The sequence below is a fragment of the Garra rufa genome, chromosome 2, assembly GCF_049309525.1.
Source record: "Garra rufa chromosome 2, GarRuf1.0, whole genome shotgun sequence".
Lineage (NCBI taxonomy): Eukaryota > Metazoa > Chordata > Actinopteri > Cypriniformes > Cyprinidae > Garra > Garra rufa.
In genome coordinates, this window is record NC_133362.1 from 26,428,892 (window position 1) to 26,452,905 (window position 24,014).

The window sequence follows — 24,014 nt, forward strand, 5'->3', positions numbered from 1 at the left end:
ACACACACACACACACACACACACACACACACACACACACACACACACAGAAACCAGCATACATTTTTCTTTGGATGAGGGGTGCATTCCACCCTACTGTTATTTGTCTTCATCTTTGAATACAAGTCTGTTAAAGTACTAAAAATATAATTAAACTTGTGCAGTTTACATCTTGTTCCAGCACACCTGCCAGTGATTTCCATGTTAACCTGGAGACCCAGGTTTGTTTGATTAGTGTTGAAACAAAACACTGAAAGAATGATGGGAACAGCTAGTCAAGTCTTAAGATCCCAGCACAAAACCCATGTCTAGAACTGCAATAAAGACTACATGCATAGGTGTGTTAAAAGCTTTATTATGCACTGTGAAGTATAAAACCATGTTGCTGGTCATGATTTTATCAGTGTTACTTCTATGCATTACATAAAAGAATTTGATAGTTTGAGAGTATAGAAATGTGCTCAAATTATAGCTTTACTGTTTCAGTGGAGATTGCAGACTCTTATTTGACAAACCTATAGACCATTCTGTTCAAATGATTGATTGCTTTGAGGTTTATGCGCTTAATCCTACAAGCTTTCCACATTCTCCAGAAAGATGCTGTTTCGTTTGTACAGTCATAAGGAAATTGAATTTTAAAATTCGGTCTGAGCTGTGTTGATAACCTCAAGGGCACTTAGATGGTGTTAAAATGCCACTTAAAAAAAAAAAAACATGATTGGATGTTTTGAAATTTTCACTGCAAGGAGAAAAAGCTCAAAACACATTCAGCTGAGGAACTCAAACCATTAATGAGAATATGTGTTTGTCATTAAATATTTATGCACTGGATTTTGATTACATACTACACATTTCCATGAAGATGAGCCTTAGTGTGAAATTCACTTACTGTATGTATTTGTCTAACTAATTTTTGAAGCCTCAAGCTTTGAAAGCACAGGTTCGGATGAGTAATATCTGCTGTATTTCGGCACTGCTAGTAATGACATACGCAGAGCAAACTGAGTCATATGCTCGCAGATGTCACAGTGGCACAGAAACAAGCTGCTTCTACAACCCCAAAAATACAAGCAAAACTGTTTGTGTTGCATAAAGATATTTAGTTGTGTATCTATCAAGATTTAACGCACCATGATAAACCGTCTCATTTAGCTGTCATTGAAGTGACATAGCGTAGATGACGTACTTAGACAAAATATACTCCATCTTCAATTGCCATTTAATCCAATTATGTCTTTTTTTTGTCCTGTGGGATAAAAAAAGATTACGCAAAAAGAGGATATATGACCAAAAAATGCAAAACCTTACAGCATAGCATTATGCATGAGAAAGGATTTAAACCTGAAAACAATGTTAGGATGAACATAGCCTTATATTATACCACAATATGTGGCATGCCTTATGTTGCTATATTGATCTTAACACCATAATGCCATATTGAATTTATGGGTCTCTGAAGAATTCAAACTTGATGTGAGGCAGCTTAAGAAAGGTTTCTGCTTGGACCTTCTACGTGGTTTGAATGAGCCAATCCAGGGCGAGGTTCATCTCATAAGGCACTGTTCAGATTTCATTTTGCTGAAAAAGACAATAAAAACATGAGTCTTAATTTAGTGACACTCAAAAGACTTCTCATACACTTATCTTTTCAACTGGGAAAAATAGGCTTATATTACAGGAATAGATCAGATCTAGATTCTACATCGCAGCCAGTAAGCGCCGTTTATTTAATTTTTATTTCTGATGTGATCAACCTGTGCTTTTTATTTTATTTTGCTGCAGCTTTCCCATGCTGTCCTTTCCCATCTGTCACAAACCAAGTGTGACTTTGCAGTGACTTACACAAGATGGATACGCAGTGGTCATCTGTGCTCTGCAGTGATGTTCTGTCAAGATCAGCTCTATTCAGATCCATGAAAATGAGAAGTTCGACACTGGTGGGGGAAGAAAACAGACATTTGATTCTGGTACATTTTTATGCTTTTCCATCAACATCTGCCAATACAAGAACATTATCACACACAAGTAAGACAGCTCATAAACTGTGGGCTGAAAGGCATCTCGAGCAATGTTGGCAGTGACCTCGAGAAAGCACAGTTACATTGACAAGCATCTGTCATTTGGATGCCGTTGTCTACAGCCCTGCAATTATCTTTGGTTTCCAGAACAAATCCTTCAGTCGACTTGCCAAGTGTGTAGTGTTACCATAATGGCAGAGAATAAGAGAGTGCAAGTGCACTCCTGCAAGCAGATGGTGTCATTGTATCACTGTCAAACCTCTGAATTTTTAGTCCGACTGCATTAATTGACTCCTCAATCATAACATAATCTTCACTGCTTTTGGTGCATAGCAAAAAAAAGAAAAAAAAAAAAGAGACAAAATCAAATTTGTTAAAGTGAATCATAAATGCAATTATAAGTACAAACAGTAATATGCATTATGAGCAGTGGAGCATTTTATCAAGGTTTGGCTGGTTAGTATCTAACACCGTGTCCTAACTAGACGCGATGCAAAAAGATTCCAGCAACAAGCAATTTGGCTGTCCACGCCAGATGCGACACAACAGAATCACTCAATGTTCAATGTTCAGAAGTGGACTGCACTCTCAATGTAATGGACAAGTTTATAATCTAATTCATAAATAATAAACCTTTTTGCCATTATTTAAAGTACACTACCAGTCAGAATTTTTTAAACAGTGTGATTTTTAATGTTTTTTTTTTTTATTTTATTTAAAGAAGTCTGCTCACCAAGCCTGATTTTATTTGATCCAAAGTACAACAAAAACAGTAACATTTTGAAATGTTTTTAGTATTTAAAATAACTTTCGAATATTTGAATATATTTTAAAATGTAATTTATTCCTATGATTTCAAAGCTGAACTTTAGCATCATTACTTAAATAACATGATCCTTTAGAAATCATTTTAATATTCCAATTTGCTGCTCAAAAAACATTTATTATTATTTTTATTTTTATGTTGAAAACAGCTGAGTATATTTTTTCAGGTTTCTTTGATGAACAGAAAGTTCAGAAGAACAGCATTGATCTGAAATAGGAATCTTTTGTAATATTATAAATGTCTTTATCACCACTTTTTATTAAATTAAAGCATCCTTGCTAAAAAGTATTAATTTATTATTTATTATTATTAATTTAATAAATAAATAAATAAATAAATAAATAAATATATATATATATATATATATATATATATATATATATATATATATATATATAAGATATTAGATATTGATAATAATAATACATTTTTCTTGAACAGCAAATCAGCATATTAGAATGATTTCTGAAGGATCATGTGACACCGAATGATGCGGTAATGATGCAGAAATTTTAGTTTTTAGCACAGGACTAAATTATATTTTAAAATATATTCAAATAGAAAGCTGTTTTTTTTAAATAGTAAAACTATTTCACAATATTACTGCTTTTGCTGCATTTTGGATCAAATAAAAGCAGGCTTGGTGAGCAGACTTATTTAAAAAACACTAAAAATTTTGACTGGTCATGTACATGCTGACTGATACCATCTTTATCAAAACAAAACACTTGTTGGTACACATTGAGTTCACAGTTTTAACGTACATGTTTGCTTTAATTTTTAAGATTTGAGATAAATTAACACCATCTACTGTTGCTTTCAGTACGGCTATAATGTTATGCAACACATTTAACATTAAATAAAGCGCATAATCAAAACCTGAGATTATCACTCATAGATTATGTTGTTGTTCCAGCCACGATGTTGTAGAAATAGAAACAGTTTCTAAAAAAGAAACTTTGTGTGTCGCCATCAAGGCTGGTTAGGACAAAAACTCAGATTAACATGGAAAAGATCTTTTATCACATGTCACGTTGCATGTAGTTAGGACACAGCGTACTACTGTGTGTTTACTTTAAGTATTTCTCCACTGATGGCCAATTTTGCATATTTTGACAATGTTGGAAGCAACATACACTATACAGTTTATCCCTTGTACTTTATACAGCATAGCACATGTCTTGAGATGAATGGGAATGCTAATGGATACATTTCTTCACTTATTATTGACTTCATTGTTTCAAATTTTCCACAAAGATTTCACTCAAAGTTTTAAATTAATCACTTAATGTCTTGTTTTCAAATGTCCTTGAATCATGGCAGAACAATTAACTTCCTAAAACAGCTGTAAATTGTGAGGAATTAAACAGATGAAGAGATAGATGAGTGGTAAACTGATTACAAGAAAACAGGTGAAAACAGCAAGGCTCGCTGCATTCTGAATTCACAAACAGGAGCGAGGCACTCTGGGAATGTGGCCCCTGGCTCACACAGTTATAAGCTCAGCATGAGAATGGCTCAGTGCAATGTGTCTGCCAAAACAGCACGAATATCGCTGGAATCCATTATACCCCATAATACTAATCAGTCGAACACCAAAAATAAACAGACGCTATGCAAACATGCTGCATTTTCCAGGTGCTGTGTTCAGGAGGGACTCTAGGAGTGTGATTTTCACTGGAGGAGACAGAATAAGTCACAAATGCATGTCTTCCTAAAGCGTATGGAGTGTTTATTAAATGAAGAGGAAAGTTCTCTATAATGAGAAGAGTGGGACTGCTGCTAATTGAGATTCATTAAAAACTAAAGGATAATTACATTGTGTCTCGCATGCTGAATTGAATATTTCATTATCAAGAGTGCTGCCGTTTCGAAGCACAGCTGCGATATGGCTTTGGGTCGCACTCATATTCAGACCGGAAGAATGATTGCGAATGTAATGTTTTTACAACAGTTCAATAAACAAGATGAATATTGAGTAACACATTATACAAACAATATTAGCTGTTACTTTTTTTGTGTATTTGAACCCTTTCCAACAATGACTATATGATTTTGAGATCTATCTTTTCACACTGAGGAAAACTGAGGGACTAATATGCAACTATTACAGAAGGTTCAAATGCTCACTGATGCCTCAGAAGGAAACACAATGCATTAAGAGCGAGAGGGTGTAAACTTTTGAACAGAATGAAGGTGTGTACATTTTTCTTATTTTGCCTAAATGTCATATTTTTTAATTTAGTATTGCCCTTCAGAAGAAACTTACATGTTTCCCAGAAGACAAAATAATGGCGCTTTTCCACTACACAGTACCAGCTCGCCTCAGCTCGCCTCGGCTCGACTCGACTCGGCTCTGTTTGGTTTTCCACTGTGTAAAAGTTGTACCTGTACCGGCTTCCAGGTACTTTTTTTCGTACCACCTCCGGCGAGGTTCCAAGCGAGCTGAGGCGATACTAAAATGTGACGTGAAAACACAGCAGACTGCTGATTGGTCAGAGAGAATCGTCACTATTCACTGCGTCATCATTGCACGCGCCAGCAATAGTATCCAGAATAACCCCGCCATTTTTAAAAAGTTTGGCCAGAGATTGCGTGACATATCCAATACATTACATATTATGGCAACTCGGAAGAATACGCCATGGTCAAACGAGGAGGTGCAGACAGCGGGTGTGTGTCGCGTAGAAGATTACATCACGGCAGTTTCTTGCAGCGTCGCTATGACAACCAGGTACTATTGTGGAGGTACAGGTACAACTTTTACACAGTGGAAAACCAAACAGAGCCGAGTCGAGTCGAGCCGAGGCGAGCTGGTACTGTGTAGTGGAAAAGCGCCATAAGTTAAATTTACCCTGATCTTCAAATTTGAAAAGTTGTCACCCCTCGGTTCGTTCTGAAGCACCAGTGAGCATTTGAACCTTCTGTAATAGTTGCACATCAGTTGTCCTCAGTGTGAAAAGATGGATCTCAAAATCATACAGTCATTGTTGGAAAAGGGTTCAAATACACAAAAACGGCGAGAAAAAAAAAGAATTTGTGGGACCTGATTTTTCTGAAGAACAAGCAGGCAGTTTAACTGTTCAGAACAAACAAGGGACTCGTGACCAACTATCACTAAACAAAATAAAATAAACAGCTGTGGATAATTCAGTTAACAACACAGTATTAAGAATCAAGTGTACGTAAACTTTTGAACGGGGTCATTTTTATTTTGGGTCACAACTATTATTTTCTCCTGTGGACTATATGTAAATGTCTTTTATGTGAAATATCTTATTCAGGTCAGTACTAAATAAAAAATAACATGTATTTTGTATAATCCTTCTTATTTTGGTAAAATAATGAACATTTTGCACATTCTGCAAGGTGTATGTAACTTTTGACCTCAACTGTATGTTGCCTACCTCTTTAAATGTATGAGCATTTTAAGGTTGGGTGGATTCTAATTGGCTGTCAATGTTTTTATCATCCATCAGGTGGAAAAAAAAATGTTCTGAAAGATATTCCACTAATACTGTTCCTCTGTGTTGTTACTGTTATAGCCGTGATGTGGACTTGACTATTCTCACATAATTAGAACAATTATTAAAGGAATAGTTCATCCAAAATTAAAAAATACCCCATGATTTACTCACCCTCAAGCCATCCTAGATGTACATGACTTTCTTCTTTCAGGCGAATACAATTGGAGTTATATTAAAAAATGTCCTGGCTCTTCCAAGCATTATAATGGCAGTGAATGGGTGTTAAGATTTTAAAGTCCAATGACATAGGCATAGCGAGAATATCTTAGTCTCGCGAGAACCAACTTTAGTCTACTCTTAGCTTATATTGAAATTCTCCAACATATTTCTTTACAAATCCTCATTTTGTACTTCTAATTCGTGACTGGTATCTTGTTTTGTTCTAGGTTCTGTGCTTCCATGTTCGTCACTTCTCACCAGAACTTACGCTATGCCTACTGTATATCCTACGTCATCTACTGGAACATCAGCCTCTCGTAAATGCATGGAGAACAGTTAGCGGAAGCTAGAGATTACGGTTTATTAAATTTTAAATATGGATATTTTTCTTACACAAACACATCGATTCACTTCAGAAGGCCTTTATTAACCCCCCGGAGACATGTGGAGCACTTTTTATGATAGATGGATGCACTTTATTGGACTTCAAAATCTCAACACCCATTCACTGCCATTACAAAGCTTGGAAGAGCCAGGACTTTTTTTTTTATATATAACTCCAATTGTATTCATCTGAAAGAAGAAAGTCATATACACCTATAGACTTTAGAGTGAGTAAATCAGGGGGTAATTTTTATTTTTGGCTAAACTATTCCTGTAAAACTTTATAGTTCTCCTTATAGTTATCATTCTTGGTGTGAACGGCCCTTACCTGTTATTAAAAGTAACATATGTATAATAATATATAAAATACAAGTATAAGTAAAGGCAGTTTACTTATTTTTCCACTATAAGCTTTATGTACACGTCTAAGAGGCAGGTATAAATGATACTCCACATGTAACATGAAATTGCATCCATCCTCTCAAGCAAGTGTAGCTTCTGTAATTGGATGTTGAAGCGCTGCGGTTACGTTTTCCACATTTTCAAACACACTACTTACCTGGCATACAGCATCTGCGCACAGACTGTTTATAAGCATTTCCTCAGCCAAATGAGACGGAGCCCCCTCACTTCTCACTGATCGGTTTTATCAGTATGCTTCACATATCGACTGCAAAGCGCCTGCAAAGGCAGGGAAGAGATGTTACTCAGGTTAAACAAACGGAACGTTTAAGGAGAGGCTGGGAAGGGATAGATATGTATAGATATGAGCTAGATATGTGGGAGGACTTGGTGTCGGAGAAGCTGCTGATGACACAGACATACCCTCCTCAGTGATAATATGCGTGTCTAAAATATTGCCTGAAGATAGATGAAATAACACAAATATGACCACAGCCTGACATTGTGGTATTTGTTGCAGAATTAATAGCCTGACATGTTTTGGGGGTTTCTTCGCCTCAAACTACATCATGCAGTTGTTTAAGCCATTACGCTGCTTATGATTCATGATCTACTGAAGAAAAGCTGTATCTTCTTTCACTTTCCTCCACAGTGAATGTCAGATGGCTTATAGTAGGTAACGATTACATCTCACATTACATTCTCAGGCTTACATAAAAGCTACAAGCTTTATTTAAAAGAATGTAGTGGATTTATTTTCAAATCTCTACATGGTCTGCGCTGATTATTGATTATGGAAAAGTAATGGAGACCGGATTAACTAGTCTCTTTCTATTATCCACGTTCATTCCAGAAGGATTCTCCGAAGAGGCTATATGCGCGAGTCGTAAAAGCCAGTTTAATTCACGTACGATGGCTTTCACTGAGGGACTAGACTGTAGGATATCAACATCACAGGGGTATGAAATAAAATAAGACCACATTTCAAAAGATGAAAAGACCAATAGACTCATCATCCCACATTTGGAAGATATAAACACTGTTAAGAAATTGGAGCTTGTCGATTTCTCTTTTTGTACAGTTAAGAGCTTTGGGTCCTTAACATTTGTTTGTCTGCTCTCCTGCTGTGTTAAACCCAATGAAAATGAATTACGGCACCAGCATGTAACGTCTCCATTCTGCCTAACAAAATCATTTAACATTCATCCTTGTGTTTGATCTGGTTAAATCTGCATATTTATATATTTGATTTAAAATTTAGATAGTTAATGCTGAAGTTCTTTATATTTTTCCTCTTTATGTTTTAGTTTTGATACTACACTGTAGACAAGTTCTAGGTGTTAATAAAATGCAGCTACTCTTAAAAATGTACAGTCAAACCAAAATTTATTCACACACCTTCAACATTTCTCACATTATCACAGTTTATTCGATAGAGTTTATAAAATGGTAATAAGATATGACGAGAACTCAGAGTCAACCGTGTAAGAACAAATTCATCTTGATAATGTCAGATAACTATATCTATAAATAGAAAAGTATGTAATGGATTACAGTTGATCAAAAATTCAGACAACTGTTAGTATGACAATATTTACACAACTATCAATACTTTGTTGACCAATTACCAAGCAATGCTTAATATTGTAAAAAAAAAAAGGTCACATTAGCAATTAAAGAAAAGTGTCAGAATAATTTTTGATCCCAAGTTTTTATCAGTTGTAATGGTAGTCCACTCTATGAAGATTTTTTGAGTATAATATATAACAGTTTACTTTATTTTGCTATACGCACTTACATAAATGAACTATAGGGTCCTGGACCCACTAGTAAAAAACATCACAAATTATATCTGGTGTCTGAAGAATTTTTGGTTTGACTATATATGTAAGCAGACTTGCTATAACTAAGGAAGATATTTAATGTGCCTTATTGTATTGTTTTGAATGGATCCTTAGTTTTTAATCTCATGGCTATAATTAAAATTGCTGTTTGGGCCATGACTATCATTTTTTTAACACAAATAAATAATTTCTACTATGTGAAACAAATGTGATGACAATTCTAACGCCTTTTTGTTCAAACGAATCTCCATCTCTGTCTGGTGCTCTCTATGTGATGACCAACTCTGTCACAGAAAACAACAGTGATTTTCAACACTGATGGAAACTCCACTAGTATTTGACAGCAAATTGAATGTCTTGTGTGTAAATTACAGACACCCAACAGAAAGCATCATGCATTAATCTGTTATTGTCATCATAAATGTATTCTTTCTCACCGTAGAAAAGAAAAATGCAAAACGAAAATGCATTGTGAACCACAGAAGGCCAGATTTAACAGCCAAAAGTCCAGTTGCTTCTTACTAATGAGTCTCATTAATTCCAGAACATGTGAGATCAGTCATAAACTTTTTTTATATTAACCACCTTCACGTTTGTAGTCAAAAAATAAGACCTCATGCACTCTCTTTCACTTTGGAACACTGTTTAAAGACAAATGAGATATATATCCAAGCTTCAAAATCCTTTGCTGATATGTTCATGCCGAAGGCACTACTGTGAGGTAGCAAAAAAAAAAACACCTGTGTGCCAGTGATTCGAAGACAATGCCTATTTTAATTAGCAAGCCTAAAGCCATTCAGAGTCAGACCAGTCCACAAATCACAATATTATATATATTATTTAAATAATGAAAAATCCCTTTTTCATTACATTTAATTACATATTTTTATACATAAATGAATATAACGGTTTTAGATTTATTTCATGCAGAGCATTAATGATCACAAAACACAATGCAGTTAAAACATCTTTGCCATCGTTTCCATTCCCATTACCTTTCCATTCTCAAATAAGCCATCCGATAGGCATCAGTGATTTAATCATCCTTTGTTGGCTTACAAATGGGTCTCTGTGTGAAAAAACGCATCTGTTTGAGCATGCCCCTGTCTTGTCCTTAATTAGACTATAAAACATGGCTGACCTCTACAAAAGACTTCCATCCATCAAGAGAACCAAAATAATGCGACGATGGTCGAAATTAATAGAATGACTAATATATGCATTTTGGAAGTCCCAAGCTTTAAAAAAGCTTAAATCAATACTGAAAATGCTGCGTTAATTGATTTTTTGATTATTGTTTGTTTCTAATCTGCATAATTGCCTAATAGCAAAAGAAAAAATAAACCAAACAAAACGAGTCCCAAATACTACTGTGTTTTTGTCTCTTGCTGCTGTTTTGCTTCACATGCGGGGATCTCCTGCAGCATATTTAATCCTAAATAAAGTTAATTACCCAAATGTTCAAAGCATTGGTGCTTTGAAAGGCCACATTTCACTCGAGGTCATACAATCACTCCTTAATATTTTAGTGGTGTGTGCAATTAATCTGTGGGTAGCGTCACAAGTCTATATCATACTTAGCCTGTTTCTGTCTTTAAGCTATAACCCGATAGGATGTTTGTGTTAACTTGCTAAATGGTTTATAAATTGTACTGTCACAACAAAACATTAGTACATGCTCTGCACTATGAAATAAAATGGTTTGCTTAATTGTTTTCTCTTGCTTAAAGACAGCTCTGTGGAACATATAGGAGTATACTTGGTCTTTCCGAAGTAGCATGAAAAATGTATGCCCAGAATGTTTCCCTGACTATCCACTTTTTTCCTGAATGCGGAAGTCTTGCCCGACTGGAACAATGCTTTACATTTTCAGTCTCTGGTGTTTCCAGTCAAATTAACATATTTCCAAGCTGATATAAAAAAGGCACATGGTGCCAAGTTTCATCACTTTACAGTGTTGCAATGACCATCTTTTTGCACTATGACCTGTCAAAGTTTAAATAAAATGAGACAACGACATCAAAGGGATAGTTCACCCAAAAATGAAAATTTGATGTTTATTTGCTTACCCCCAGGGCATCCAAGATGTAGGTGACTTTGTTTCCTCAGCAGAACACAAACAAAGATTTTTAACGAAAACCGGTGCAGTCTGCCAGCCATATAATGGACGTGGATGGGCACCAAACCTTTAAAAGTATACAAAAAAATGCACAGACAAATCCAAATTACACCCTGCGACTCGTGACGATATATTGATGTCCTAAGACACGAAACTATCGTTTTTTGCGAGAAACTGAACAGTATGTATATCATTTTTTACCTTTGATACACAGCCACGTCCATCTGTCATGAGCACGAGCTTATCATCCGGCTCGTTACATGTGTACGCGCTCTGGTGTAGTATACGCAAACGCCATAAGGGAAAATCAGTGAAAAGTCCCGGATGAGTTTGCGAAAGCAAATGTAATCTTTTAGCTTTAAATCGGTTTGAACAATCAGGATAAGCGCAAGTAATTACCATTTTGAATAGCCGCTATACCCACAATCTCTGTGCACTGTGTAAACAATGAGTGACGTATACACGCGACAGATCGTTTCCGGCGTTTGCGTATACTACGCCAGAGCGCGTTCACATGTCACCAGCCGGATGCTAAACTCATGATCAGGACAGATGGACGTGGCTGTGTAGGTAAAAAATTATATTAATACTGTTCAGTTTCTCACAAAAAACGATCGTTTCGTGTCTTAGGGCATTAATGTATCGTCACGAGCCGCAGGGTGTAATTTGGATTTGTCTGTGCATGTTTTTGTTTACTGTTAAAGGTTTGGTGCCCATCCACTCATATTATTTGACTGACAGACTGCACTGGTTTTCGTTAAAAATCTTTGTTTGTGTTCTGCTGAGGAAACAAAGTCACCTACAACTTGGATGCCCTGGGGGTAAGCAGATACACATCAAATTTTCATTTTTGGGAGAACTATCCCTTTAAGCAACATGACGTTAGCATACACTGCCAGACACAGACAGATTTGCTGGTACGCAAAACAAGTACTGTACAGGAATTCCTTAAAGAGTTACTCCACCCCAAAATAAAAAAATGTTGTTGTTTATCACTTGTCGTTTCAAACCCGTAAAAGCTTTGTTCGTCTTTGAAACACAATTTAAGATTTTTTGGATGAAACTGGGAGCTTTGTGGCTGTCCCATTGACTGCCAAGTAAATAATATTGTCAAGGCCCAGAAAAGTTTGAAATACATTGTCAAACATCAAAGAAAAACAAAAATAACGACTTTATTCACATGGACACTTTGATATTTATGCTTTGATTCGAAGAGAACAGTGTATGTTGTTTGCTTCCAGTGGATACTCTCCAAAATGGCACTACGGTGGCGCGGAGGAGACAAATAGTTGAACAAAGTTGTTATTTTTGTTTTCTTTGCATACAAAAATTCTCATAAATTCTTAAAATTATGGTTGAACCACTGATGGCAGATGGACTATTTTGACAATGTCTTTCATACTTTTCTGGGCCTTGACAGTGTTAGTTACTTGGCAGTCAATGGGACAGTCACAAAGCTCCTGGTTTTCATCCAAAATATATTAAATCTCCGAAGATGAACAAAGCTTTTACGGGTTTGGAACGACAGTGATTCATGACAAAATTTTCATTTTGGGGTGGAGTAACCAGCTTATTGCTGTTACTGTGGCAGCCAACTAGAGTACAGCTTAACCATGTGCACATTTTTATATTTAGTTATATTGAAAAAGATTCTGTTTAATCAATTCAGTGAATCTTTTTTACCTCATTTTAGCATGGATTTCTATGGAGACTGGAACACGAGAGCAAGCAAACATCATGGCACGCACATCATTTTTTCAGAAAAAAAGTGGATATAGAATGTTTTCAAGACACGTCATCAATCGGCCATATTGGTGGCACTAAACTAAATGAAACTGAAACTGCTGATTATTGCTGCTGAGAATTGTGAATTATTGTCATGTTTTGGGCTGTACTAATTGGTCAGACTGGAAAAAAAAACATTTGGAGTAGGCTACTATAGACTGCCAAAAGTTATAACAAATCAAGCAGAAGAGTGCAAAAAAAAACGTTTGTGGTTGGCCAAACTGAATCAGGATTTCCAGAGTAAGAATCTTAACAACATTTGTGTTTGGTCTTATTTCTGGTCAGGTAGGTGAAATATTAGGATAATATCTTAATACTGCTCATATGTATCTTTACAACCTATTTACGTTAGTTTGTCAAAATATTGCACCCTTTCCTGGTTACTAAGTCCTTCTCTACATGATTTAGCAGCTTCCATGTTTTGTTTTTCTCCCGTGGTTAAATGAGCAGAACAACACATTCATTATGTACATTAACAGTGCAATCCATGCTGTTGTTTACATCCGAGTATTGCCAATATGGCCGCGTATCCGGGTAACTGACCAAATTGTGACATAATTGCAAAGCCTCTATATTGGGTGAAACTGATGGATGTATAAACTTCCAATGATAAAAAAAAAAATCAGGTCAGAAGTCATAATGAACCCTAGCACAAACTATATTTGAATGCATTTTCTGTCATATTTAGAGACACTTTTGCAGCTTACCCAGTCTGACTCAATCCACTGCATCTCCGCTCACAGAGAGACTGGTACCTGTTGGAAGGATAAATCATATTTAGGATATAGATTTTGAGGAGCAATTAGTATAATACACAAAATGAGGTAGAGACGATGAGTGAGACTACAAGTCAAAACAAACGTACACTCGCATGCACGAATAACAGATGGATAGAAAACAGTTTGACAAAGCATATGTTACTATCAAAAAAGTAAACCAATTTGTGGGGCTGGACAAAAGCTGTCAGAGCAGAATATGATTTGAGAGCAACCATCTTTTTCAGCGTGTCTGGTTAAAAAGCTTAGTTTAGCTGGTCAGGTATTAAAGATCAGTTTTAGCTTCTTTTAAAAGATGGATTGTTAATTGTTTCTTTTTCTTCTTATGTGTTAGTAAGTGATTTTTGATGTCACTAGTTAACTTTATTAGCGGATTTAGAAGGCCGAGGCATTTATTTGGGGTTAGTGAGGGCAGGTTTACTTTTTGAAGTATAAATAACTTAATTTATGACTGGCATTCGCAACATTAGAGTTATTATTAGGGTTACCTGCTTAACGTTTAGTCATCCTTTCGAAGTCTTAATACGTGTCAGCATTCAGTTCTAATAGTCACAAAAAAGAGTTGAGGTCTCTATGGGGCCTTGAATAGTGCTGATATTTAAAAGCATTGGTATTACAACACAAAGGCAGCCTTCTGATGTTCATTAACATGAATAGCAAAAGAGGAAAATATACTGTAGGTAGCAGAGATAAAGCATTTTAACTGGATCCCATTCACTCCTGGGAGTGATGAAACAGTGTGAATATCAGTCATATTCACATTGGCTACAGTGGTTAACACCAAAGGCTGAAGGCACTTAGAACATCTTATTGGAATATGGGGACGTTCTTACCTCCTGAATCTCCATATCATTCTCAGAGTCACGTTAGCGCAGACAAGTCAGTCCGACTTTTTGTTTAATAAGCTGAAGCTTAAAGAGTGTGTTAAAAAAAGATTCAATTTATTGATCTAAACAGTTGACTTCCATTTACATGTTAAACATTTAAATGATTAATCAAGAGTCCATGAACAATTTAGAGCTAATGTTAAAAATTATTTAACAAAGTTTATTTCTATTAGTGCTTATCTATTATTACACAAAATGACTTGACAACGTCTCTACGGTTCCTTTTTGTGGCTTTTCTTTGTTAAATAAAGAGATATAAAAAAAAAACATATTAGCCATTTTCTCAGGTCAAACAGGCATTTAGTACTAGAGACAAGTACGTACCTAATCTAATTTTACAAAAATGATCTCATCTTTATTAACAAATTATAGCAACACAAGTTTAACAATTATAATCACCTATTTAGAGAAGCTTGCACAAGGCGCTTTACATCCTTTTTTATTACATTTTTATGTACAAATACAAGCTACACACAAAGCAAAGCACTTGGATGTGGCTACATACATAGCCAATTGCTTTCAAACCCAATACTGATATCAAAATTAAATATACAAACTCAGTATTTACCATCAATCAAATCAAGAAGTATTAAGAAAGATGTTATGTACAAAATGAGTCTCTCCACATTTTTATCTTAACGGAAAGGTTCCCAAAGTCAGGGAAGCATAATGTGTAGCTAATTCCATGCTTTACATTTGGGGACAAACAATGGAAAACTAAAGAGAGGAGGATTCAATGACAAAAGTACACTGCCAAATCCTGGCCAGAATTAACGTTCATAAGGTATCATATACAAAGAAGTCAACAGTTTCAGATAAGAAAAGAAGGGACCATGTTGCTTTTTTCCCCCCACCAAGGTTAGTGTGAATTTAAAAACATGATTGACCTATCACTTAAAAATCCAATTTTAGATTATTTAGCAAATAAGGTTGGCGTTGTATGGAGGTCACATGATCTGGAGCACCTTTAATATCTACCATAGGGGTGATCTCTGTAGCCCCCTCGAGTAAGTCTTGATGCTGGAGCTTTGAGGTTGGGCCGCGATGAGTTCCAGTCCTCTTCTGCTATAATGATTAAAACGGAGGAAAAAAGCAGAACTGCTTTAAACAGTTTTATCAAGATTTTGAGTATCTGAGAGAAAAATGGATTTCATAAATGTAGATGTTACATAGAAGAGAAGCCTCTTTAAATGGCTGAAATGCAATGCTGTGACGATTCATCAGGGAATGGATATCCTACGGCCATGTAATTCCATGTGACATTAGCAATTTTTTAATGCTTTTTGTTCTAAGCATTACAAAATAATAAACTGAGCACCAGCTGACCATCTTACACATGCATTTCAATAATTCGTTTAGAGCTCCATTCCCGCATCCCATCTAGGGCTTTGCATGTTCGCCTCAGTACATTATGGTAGGTTTGAGAAATATACAATGTCACTTTGCCCTAATTATCAGTTACCAAAGGCAGAGCAGATGAGGCATGAACTCCTGGCTGAGCTCACAGTATGACCCTGCTGTCATTTAAATACAGTATGTGTTGGGAGCCGATGCTCCATTAGGTTCTCTGAGTGTGATCGCTGGGCCATTGAGGAAACAATCAGCCCGCCTTCAGGGCAAAGAACCTTAACCTTCATTGTTGCTAACTACCGTTTCACAGAGAAAGGAGGAAAAACCATTATACATCACAAAATCCTTTTTATTCCAGTATTCTGTGTAATGATCACTACCGCACAAACAGCCCTCCCCTACTCACATTATATTTAATAGGTTTTCCACTACATCCTCCTCACTGTGAAAAACTGTCTCTGATCATTATAATCTTATGGAAGCCTGTTTCCACCTCTGAGTAAAAATACAACAGGTAATTCTGTTAAAAATAATCATGTGAGATCAAATAGTGAAAAAGTAAAAAATAAAGACTGAGATATAAAATTACAGACACAGACTATAAAGTGAAATTGCAAGAACAAAATCGTATTTTGTATAATCGTATTGCAAGATATAGTCACACTGTGGGGGAAAAGTCATAAAACTGTGGGACTGTATGACTTTATACACAATTCCAACAAATAAAGTCATAATTCTGTGAAGTCACATTGACAATTCTGTGAAGTCACATTGAGATATAGTCACATCGTGAGAAATAGTTACTAGAGATGCACTGATCGACTGGCCAGGGGCCAGAATTAGCCAATTTTTCGCATGATCGGCCTGGAACAGCTGGTCAGTCTGCCGATTCCAAGGCGGTCAGTTTTGACGTCACACTTACAGCGACTAGGTGAGTATGTACAGAAATCAAAACACGTGAGTGCAATAGCACACAAAGAAAGTTATAGATGCATACTGCGGTAGTAAAAGAAAGTTATTTAGATGTTTTCCTGAATATCAACACAATTTCAGTGTGACACTAATTTTATACAATAGAAGGTCAATAAACAAGAAGTTAAAATTAAGTGACTTACATTTTAGACACAATATTGACTGTTTTGGCTTGATTTCATTGATGAAAAAAGTTTTAATGAAAGCTACAGCAGAACTGTTGTGTGTCTAACCCAACACAGCGATGTTTCGATACTGAATAAATCCATGATTTTGAACGAATCAAGCAAATCAATGATTCAGTAACCCATACATGAAGACAGTCACTTGCCTCGTTTTTAAATGAATCAGCTCTCTGAACGAATCTGTTGAATGAATGACTTAATGACTCGCTCATTCAAACAATAATTTACCGCCACCTACTGGTGATTTGGTTTCATATTTAAAAATAACATTGCATTTTTGCCAACATTTCTTATTTGTATGGTTTAAAAATATTTAAAACATTATTTATGCATTTGAAAATGCATTTACGGCATCTCTGCTTCATCAAACAGAATGGAGTGGAAAGATGGAGTTTGCTGATACTGATTTAAAAAAAAAAACATTTAAATACATAATGGGAAATGACATCTGTTTTGTTATATACATCAACTCCTTTTCAGTTATTTGTTATTTCCATCTCTTTGCCGTCACAGAGCACTTTATTTTAAGAGTTGTTTAAGTGACAGAACCTCTGTAACTTAGTCCAGATTGGGAGACTTGTAATGTTTAATAATTTTTTATTATGTAATTTTCTTTATGCAAAGAAAATCAGAACTGGCAAAAATCGGTATCGGCCAATCAACCAAGAAAATTGCAATCAGTGCATATCTAATAGTTTTAAAGTTTTGAGAGATAAAATCACAATTACAAGAAATAACGTCTCAATGCCACAACTTTGACAAATTGTTAGAAATAATCACACTGCAGGATATTGCAGGAAAGTCAAGTCACATTTATTTATACAGCGCTTCACAGAACTCAGTTAAATAACAGTTAAAGTTTATCAATTATGATGAACCCAGAAGGTACAGTAATAGTGTCATTATTCAGCTATGTTTAGTTTAATGTTGTTTCAATCCAGTTTAATGTAAGTGTCAAACCTTGTATCATTAACCAGCTCAATTCAGTTATATAAAAGTGTTCAATTCATATTTTGTTCTTACCTAATAGTGTAACACTGTAGTTAATAATAAAACAATAAATTGTTTTTAAACCAAACAACTGTTAGAAACAAAGCTAAACCTGTGAAACTTTAAGACATGGTGTGCAAGGAAGTCACAAATGTGAGAGAGTCACTATTGTGGGATACACAGTCGCAATTACCTTTTAATACTCTGAGGTGGAAATGGGCTTCCATATGATTCTGACTGCCTAAATAGCAAAAACCTTTCATAACACAATGAAATCATTCCTGTTAACACTTTGACACTCCACTGCACGATTTGCCACAATGCAAAATGAATGAGCAGGCACGTATACAATGGGAAACTGGCATCAGTGGAAAACAAGAATCCATGCCAAGAACAGAGGGAATACTGCATCAAATGTAATCCAGAGAGGGCACATATTCAAAAGCCAAAGTAATGGCTGAAAGGCCATTCTGACTCTCTTGGTGGGCCTCAGCAACGCCTCCAGCTCTCTACTGGCTCTAGTCCATGATTTCAAGTGCATCTTAAAACCCAGCCCTGAAGCAGACTAGTAAGGTAAGATGGCAGCTGCTGTGCCCTGGGCCTCGGTGATTTAACAACTGGCAAATGCCGCAAGGTGTTTTTCCTTACCTTTAGCTCTGAAACATTTAATAGCAATATGGAAAATGAATGAGGCAAAGAGGTTTCTCACTGGTGTGGGCAATGTGCCATGACTGAGTTCCAGCCCGCCTGCTATGCAAACTACTGCTATGCAAAGAGGATGTATCTCTTTATGGTGCACCATTCAAAATTGTTTACCTAAAATCCTAAAAGTTTTCTACTAAGCTAAAAGAAAAAAGGGTATTTGTTTGAGATGAAAGTCATGTTGTTTTAGAAGAAGTAGATTCTTACCATAATTGTTGTAGGCTTCATCATTATTACCGTGTCCATATTCATAATATTCCGAGACACTGTAGGAGGAAAAATCATTCTCATGAGACATTTAGACAGATTCTAAGAGTGAAAGCCAAGCATTAATTAGCTCATGTTATGACAAAATGTCTTTTAAAAATAAATGTGCACCTTTTCGACTGGTTGCTGTAGTTGTCATCATAGCCCTCATAACTCTGGTCATCATATTCCCCGTCATAACCATCATCATATCCCTGAAATCACAGAAACACGAAAGAATAATCACAGAGGGCGACGCTAGAGGACTGAATCTGTCTCAAAGCGGCACTCTAATTGTTTAGGGTTGAAAAATCAATGTTTAATTACACTGCAATAGGATTTCTCTAATAAATATACTCCCAGAGTGGAGGACTGGCACAGCTGAATCATGTCCAACAGAAAATATTGATCAATGAGCGACAATTGTCTCATTTGCCATGTCTGAAGACAAGTGGATAATGCCTAGGTTGATTCAGTATTACAGACAAAAGAAACAATAAACAGATTAAAACTTCATAATGAGATGTTCAGGAGATCCTACATGACTTATGTCATTCATAGACTTTTTCTTACTTACTCTTTTTAAAGCTTTTATTGAAACTGAAAAGAATTGTTCTGATATTTTAATGTCTGGTTTTATGTTTTGCCCTGATGGAAATCTAGCAGCACTTACAAATTCTTTGGTAAAAAGCATCTGAACAAGATACCAAATGATAAATGCAAAAGAACACAGAGGTGGATCATGCAGAAACTTCATATTTCAAAAATAAGACACTCTGTTTTGCATAAACTAAATGGAGCACCTATGACTATTGAAATTTGTGTTTCTGTGAGATATACCCAAACACTTAAGACTTCTAGGTCTGTAGAAGATATACAGCATCATAAATTTAAAATTCATATTTTCTCAAGCAAAATCCTGTGCTAAGAGGGGGATGACATTATATTGCATTGACTAATCCAACTAACTATTGGGTAAACTCCAAATAATTCACAAATGCAAACTCGTAACATCTATGGTGTTTCCATTTTGTTGTTCAGACAGACCAACTGAAAATGCTTCCCTTTTTTATTAGGCCTAATCTGTCAGAAAAACCTGGGTAAGCTATTTTGACCCTGTCTATTCCCTTTACATTAAAATTCTGCACAACAGTCAGGTTTTATGAGTATGAAGAAGGATTAGACTAAATTAAAGTTACGGATTATGCCAGGGATTAAGTTGTTCAAGAGATCTACCACACAAGTTTCCTTCTATTAGTTTTTCCTTGTGCTAATAGGGTCAGGGTTCTGTCCTCTCCCACTAATTGACCGGTTTGTTAACATGTCCTCTTGATAGAGTGCTATGCATATCTTAAGCAGCAGCGTATAGAAGAGGCAGGATGTTTTACTATTTAATGGCATATTTCAGAACACGTCAATCACTTTAATATCCACAGCACGCTAAGGAAATACATTTTAGCAGAACAGTGAGAGGTAGTGACTGACGTACCCATTTAATAGGGTCATTTCATCAAGAGCGGAAGGAGTAGCTTTCATTTTAACACTTACGAAAATGAAGATGTGTCCTTTTTGCATGCCATGACATTTAATAAATGAAAAGAATCAACCAAGTTCAACCAAAAATGACGATTCTGTCATTATTTACTTACCCTCATGTCATTTGTTAGCTGTATGACTAAGATTGTTTGATATAGGAAAAAAAAAATAGAAAAACTATGTTTGAAAAGTTAAGCGTGAACTACAGGACTTTGTCAGGCTAGACGCTATATTTCATGAGTTCACCTGCTCATCCAGTCCTGATAGTTGGTAAAGCTTGGCTTGAGCTCTGAGTTCAACTCCTATTGTGGTACTACCTAAAGGGAGAATAACAGAAACAGAGGAGGAGATGGGGAGGTGGAGGGATGCCGGAAGAATTGATGCATGATTAGGCTCCTCCTGAACCTATCTTTGAGAGAGAAATTTATCTTTACGGATTACATAATGAACAAGTTTTTGTTTTCGATTTGTTTTATTTCGTTAAGTAATAATTTAAAGCTTTCTATAGATATGTTTATCATGTCTGTTAGGCATGCATTTCGCTTTATTTTTGTTAAGCACTCCTGTTCAAGAACGAGACGACAGAAAGCGCATCATTTTTGTTTTCTTTATTTTATAAAAACACTAACGTTTTTTGATGTATTACTCTTTCCTTTGTGAACAAAAATGACGGATAATTTTAAATTGCTTCCACTGAAAAAATGTAAGTGATTGCGCTGGTGCCTCGATGACCTGCAAAGCGGCTTTATCTTCCACTCTCTGCACAAACTATGCGCCTAATCGCGCACATTTATCTTTAACGTTTAAACTATACTTGAACTGTTTTATATCTATAGATTTTATTTTAGGCAAGTCGTGATGATTTGAGAAGGCAAACTGATCAAACAGACTATGATCAGTCTTTTGCTGGGCGCTGTTCGTTAAAAAAAAAAAAAAAAAAAATTATATTTAACGAACAAAAAATGCTCCAAACCTTTTTCTAAATTAACTAAATAAAAAACGAAACTAAATCTATACACTTTGCCATTGCATACAAAATTGAACTAAGGGGGAATTTTTTCCCCCCGCAATTGCTTTGATATGACTGTGTCAGTCACCACTCTTTCAAGAATGAACCCAGCATAACTATGCAGATGTAATTCCCAAAACATAAGAAAAACGAAAGTTTCATACAAATTCTGAATGGATTATGGCATGGAAAGTGCAAAGCGTGCTCCCTTTATTATCACTAAAAGCGTCACAAATCTTAGTTTATAGAGATCTCACAAAGTTCCTTACAACCAATAAAGCTTTCTAAACTACACAATGAATCTTTTATTTACATCGCGTCTGCACTTAGTCATGAGATGATGCACGAGTGCGCAAAACGGCAATAAAAAACGATCTGGCGCTTTCAGCGGTGAGTGAATTCTGACAATTTGTTTCTAATTGTTCGAAATCAACACTTCTCAACGCTGCAAATACACGCTGGATTGTTTGCCAGATCTTCAATAGCTTTGCTTTCGTTTGAGGGTATATAGCAACGTCTACCCCAGTAGAACCGGGCCTAAGCTTGGCTAACCACTCCAGTTGCAGAGGGGCTGTCGCCCAGGCTTGTACTTGTTAACTGTACCATCATCATTCTTTTTATATTTGAATCCGTCCAAAGGCTCACCTTGCTCCATCTCGCCTCTAGCTCCCCAACCACTTTCCTGACAAATAATTCGTCACACTGCGCATACGTGAAATGCATTAAAAAAATTGACGTAATTAACAACAACAACAACGCCATTAACGCATTATTTTTGACAGCCCTAAAATAAATATGTCTGCTTGAAAGAATGAAGAATGTGGTAAACAAGTTGTTATAAAGAATGCTTATTATATAACCATTAGTATATCATTGAAAAGAACCATGTTCTTGTTTATGAGAAGTGGTTTAATTTAATTTTAATATAAAAGCATGTTGTGTGTCACAGCTGTTAAATCTGTCGTGATAAAACCTTAATATCAAACCTATATAATGATATTGGAAATTTTTAATGCTTAATAAATGCATTACACTGTAACTAAACCCATTAGATTTTAGTCTAAAAACCTAATGATGTTTAGTCGACTAAAACTAGACTAACAACAATTCAGGTTACTAAAATACGTCTAAAACTAAATGGCATTTTCGTCAAAAGACATTGACCAAGACTAAATCAAAATTTGCTGTCAAAATAAACAGTGTTGCACACTAACCCGTCAAAAGTGTATGAGTTGGCAGCAAAAAGCGTGTCCTAGACGTATGATTTGCCATAAAAATGGGGTCATGAAAATGCGCGTTGGAACTGTGAAACAAAAAAAATGCACATTTCCAACGCACATTTTCCATTCTCTACATGTGATTTGCTATAAAATGTCATGTCATGTTTTTGTCCACTAAACGGGGTTTTACGGTGATGCACTGCTGCCACATACAGTACATTCTCCTCTCAATTATGTCGTAATAAGATATGACGTAATCATGAAGGAAATATTTTCTCTGATATAATATCTCGTTATAGAAGATATTTTATCATTACATTATGTGAGCGAGGCGATTGTCCGTGGTTGAATATACTTTTAAAGCTGAAGTATGAAGTATACCAGTATAAAGTAAGAGTGTTTACAATGGCAGACACTGCAATTTTCACCAACTCACAACTTTCAAAACTTCCAAACTTTTTGTCCATGTCGGTTTGTTAAGCAACTGTACAATTCATTGAATGCACTGTACAACCTCATTTTCCTGTCAACAATTGTATGTCACTATTATGACTAAGGTCTGTTCCTTAAAGATATGTCAAAAAGTTAAAAGCAAGACATATTACAATTGGAACACATGAAAACACATTTAAACATCTTCATGAAACTGCAAAAACTATTAAAAAAGAGGTTTTGCACATCTATGCAAACATTTTGTGGCCAGGATATTACTTAGTATAATAACAAAGTACTATTTGAAAGGTTCTTGTGTCTGACCTTTTTGACTTTAACATGCACTTACAAGCCACTGCGCATAATTCGAGCAAGCTCTAGTTAATGGTGCTTGATCGTTACATTTCAACACTCGTTTGAAAGAGCAATTAACTCTGGTCCTATTGAGAAAGCTAACAGGAAATAAATCAAGTGGTAGAGAGCACTGCAAGAGTAATTAATACAGCAGACAGCCAAAGGTCTTCAATACTCAGCTTCATTATCAATTGACAACCACCAACACCTCTTGACAGTGACTGATCTCTGTGTGGGACGGCAACTGAATATGATTCCTCACTGGAGAGCAGCAAAGGGAAATGAAGGGTT

At 35.8% G+C, this 24,014-nt stretch overlaps 1 protein-coding gene across 6 annotated transcripts in view; it reads right to left on the reverse strand.

Moving 5' to 3' along the window:
- Positions 1-335: 335 nt before the first annotated feature.
- Positions 336-24,014, reverse strand: part of khdrbs2 (KH domain containing, RNA binding, signal transduction associated 2) — a 107,315-nt gene continuing 83,636 nt past the window's right edge. Inside the window, exons 7-13 of one of the 6 annotated variants that reach the window (XR_012353871.1) lie at positions 19,305-19,387; positions 19,134-19,192; positions 15,706-15,789; positions 13,772-13,819; positions 7,474-7,595; positions 1,843-1,934; positions 336-1,578 (exon numbers count right to left, since the gene is read on the reverse strand). Coding sequence is in view for 2 of the 6 variants with exons in the window: in XM_073835045.1 (XP_073691146.1) it covers positions 15,695-15,792; positions 19,134-19,192; positions 19,305-19,387 (240 nt within the window). In the remaining 4 variants the exon portion in view is untranslated. Of the gene's footprint in view, positions 1,579-1,842; positions 1,935-7,473; positions 7,596-13,771; positions 13,820-14,751; positions 15,793-19,133; positions 19,193-19,304; positions 19,388-24,014 lie in introns of those variants that run through there. The other 5 variants (XR_012353873.1, XR_012353870.1, XR_012353872.1 and 2 more) reach the window with 5 other exon arrangements.